The 977-nt window shown below is 45.1% G+C and overlaps 1 protein-coding gene across 1 annotated transcript; it reads right to left on the reverse strand.

Annotated features, from left to right (window-relative positions):
• Nucleotides 1-557: 557 nt before the first annotated feature.
• On the reverse strand, nt 558-714 carry Pmar_PMAR002803 (hypothetical protein; the record flags this gene model as incomplete). The annotated part of the gene is made up of 1 exon (XM_002764576.1): nt 558-714. A coding segment is annotated over one exon (157 nt), but the record flags the coding sequence as incomplete, so codon positions are not given.
• Between the last annotated feature and the right edge of the window lie 263 nt (nt 715-977).

Raw genomic sequence — 977 nt, forward strand, 5'->3', positions numbered from 1 at the left:
ATCGACCCGACTACAGCAGCAGAAGCAAGAGCAGATTTACGAGTAGGAATGCTTTCGGCACAGTAATGTACTATTTATGAAGTCGACGTCTCTCGTTGCTTCCCTGCTCTTTAGATGGCACTCCCCTTAGTTCAAGGGCAGGTACTGGTATCTCTCGTCCGGCGCGAACCTACCTCGGTGGTCAAATCGCTCACCAGGAACACCGGTCACATTCAAGGCCTCAGTTTGAGCTCCACTTTCCTCCAACTCCATCTTGCCATCTGTTGAAGTGGCCTTGTCTTAAGTATCGTCCAATCGATCACCATGGCGTGTCACACGCCGCGTGTGCGATAGTGCTCTTCTGTTGATCAATTCCAACCAGGGGTATTGAGATAACACAAGTATAGCCAAGATAGGGTAGGTGCAAGATAGGATAGGTCTCGTATCAAGTACACCGAAATAAGGAAATAACTTTGTGCCACAGCTAACGAACAAAATAGCTATTCTACTACTAAGAACAGCAAGATTTCAAGATCTCAAGAGATCAATAGGCACAGACAACACTCCGGGGCCACAGACTACACATCAATGCGCTTCAAATTGCCAATATACTCAAAGAAAGGCTGGGAGCGTAAAGGATCACTGGAGATAGCAGCCACTTGACCACGAATCGAAATGACTTTATAGACAGTAGCATTCCAGTAGGGATCCAGCTTGTTACGGTTATAGTTATACCTTAACACAGAATCGCCAATCTTAAGAGTATCAAAATTACTACGAAGCACAGACTCGTCAGCTAATACTTTTCTAGAACGGAGTGTAGCATCTAAGTTTTCAGCATCAACTGTAACCCACTGAGAGTCTTCAGTCAGCCTTCTGGAATATATCATAACCATCTCTTCCAGCTCATCATTCGAAGGTAATTTGAGCGGAACATTCTTATCCAGAAAGGCAGAAGCAGACTGAGATAGAGAGCTTTGAGCATTCATGCTAGGAGG

The sequence above is a fragment of the Perkinsus marinus genome, assembly GCF_000006405.1.
Source record: "Perkinsus marinus ATCC 50983 genomic scaffold scf_1104296977004, whole genome shotgun sequence".
NCBI classification, from domain to species: Eukaryota; Perkinsozoa; order Perkinsida; family Perkinsidae; genus Perkinsus; species Perkinsus marinus.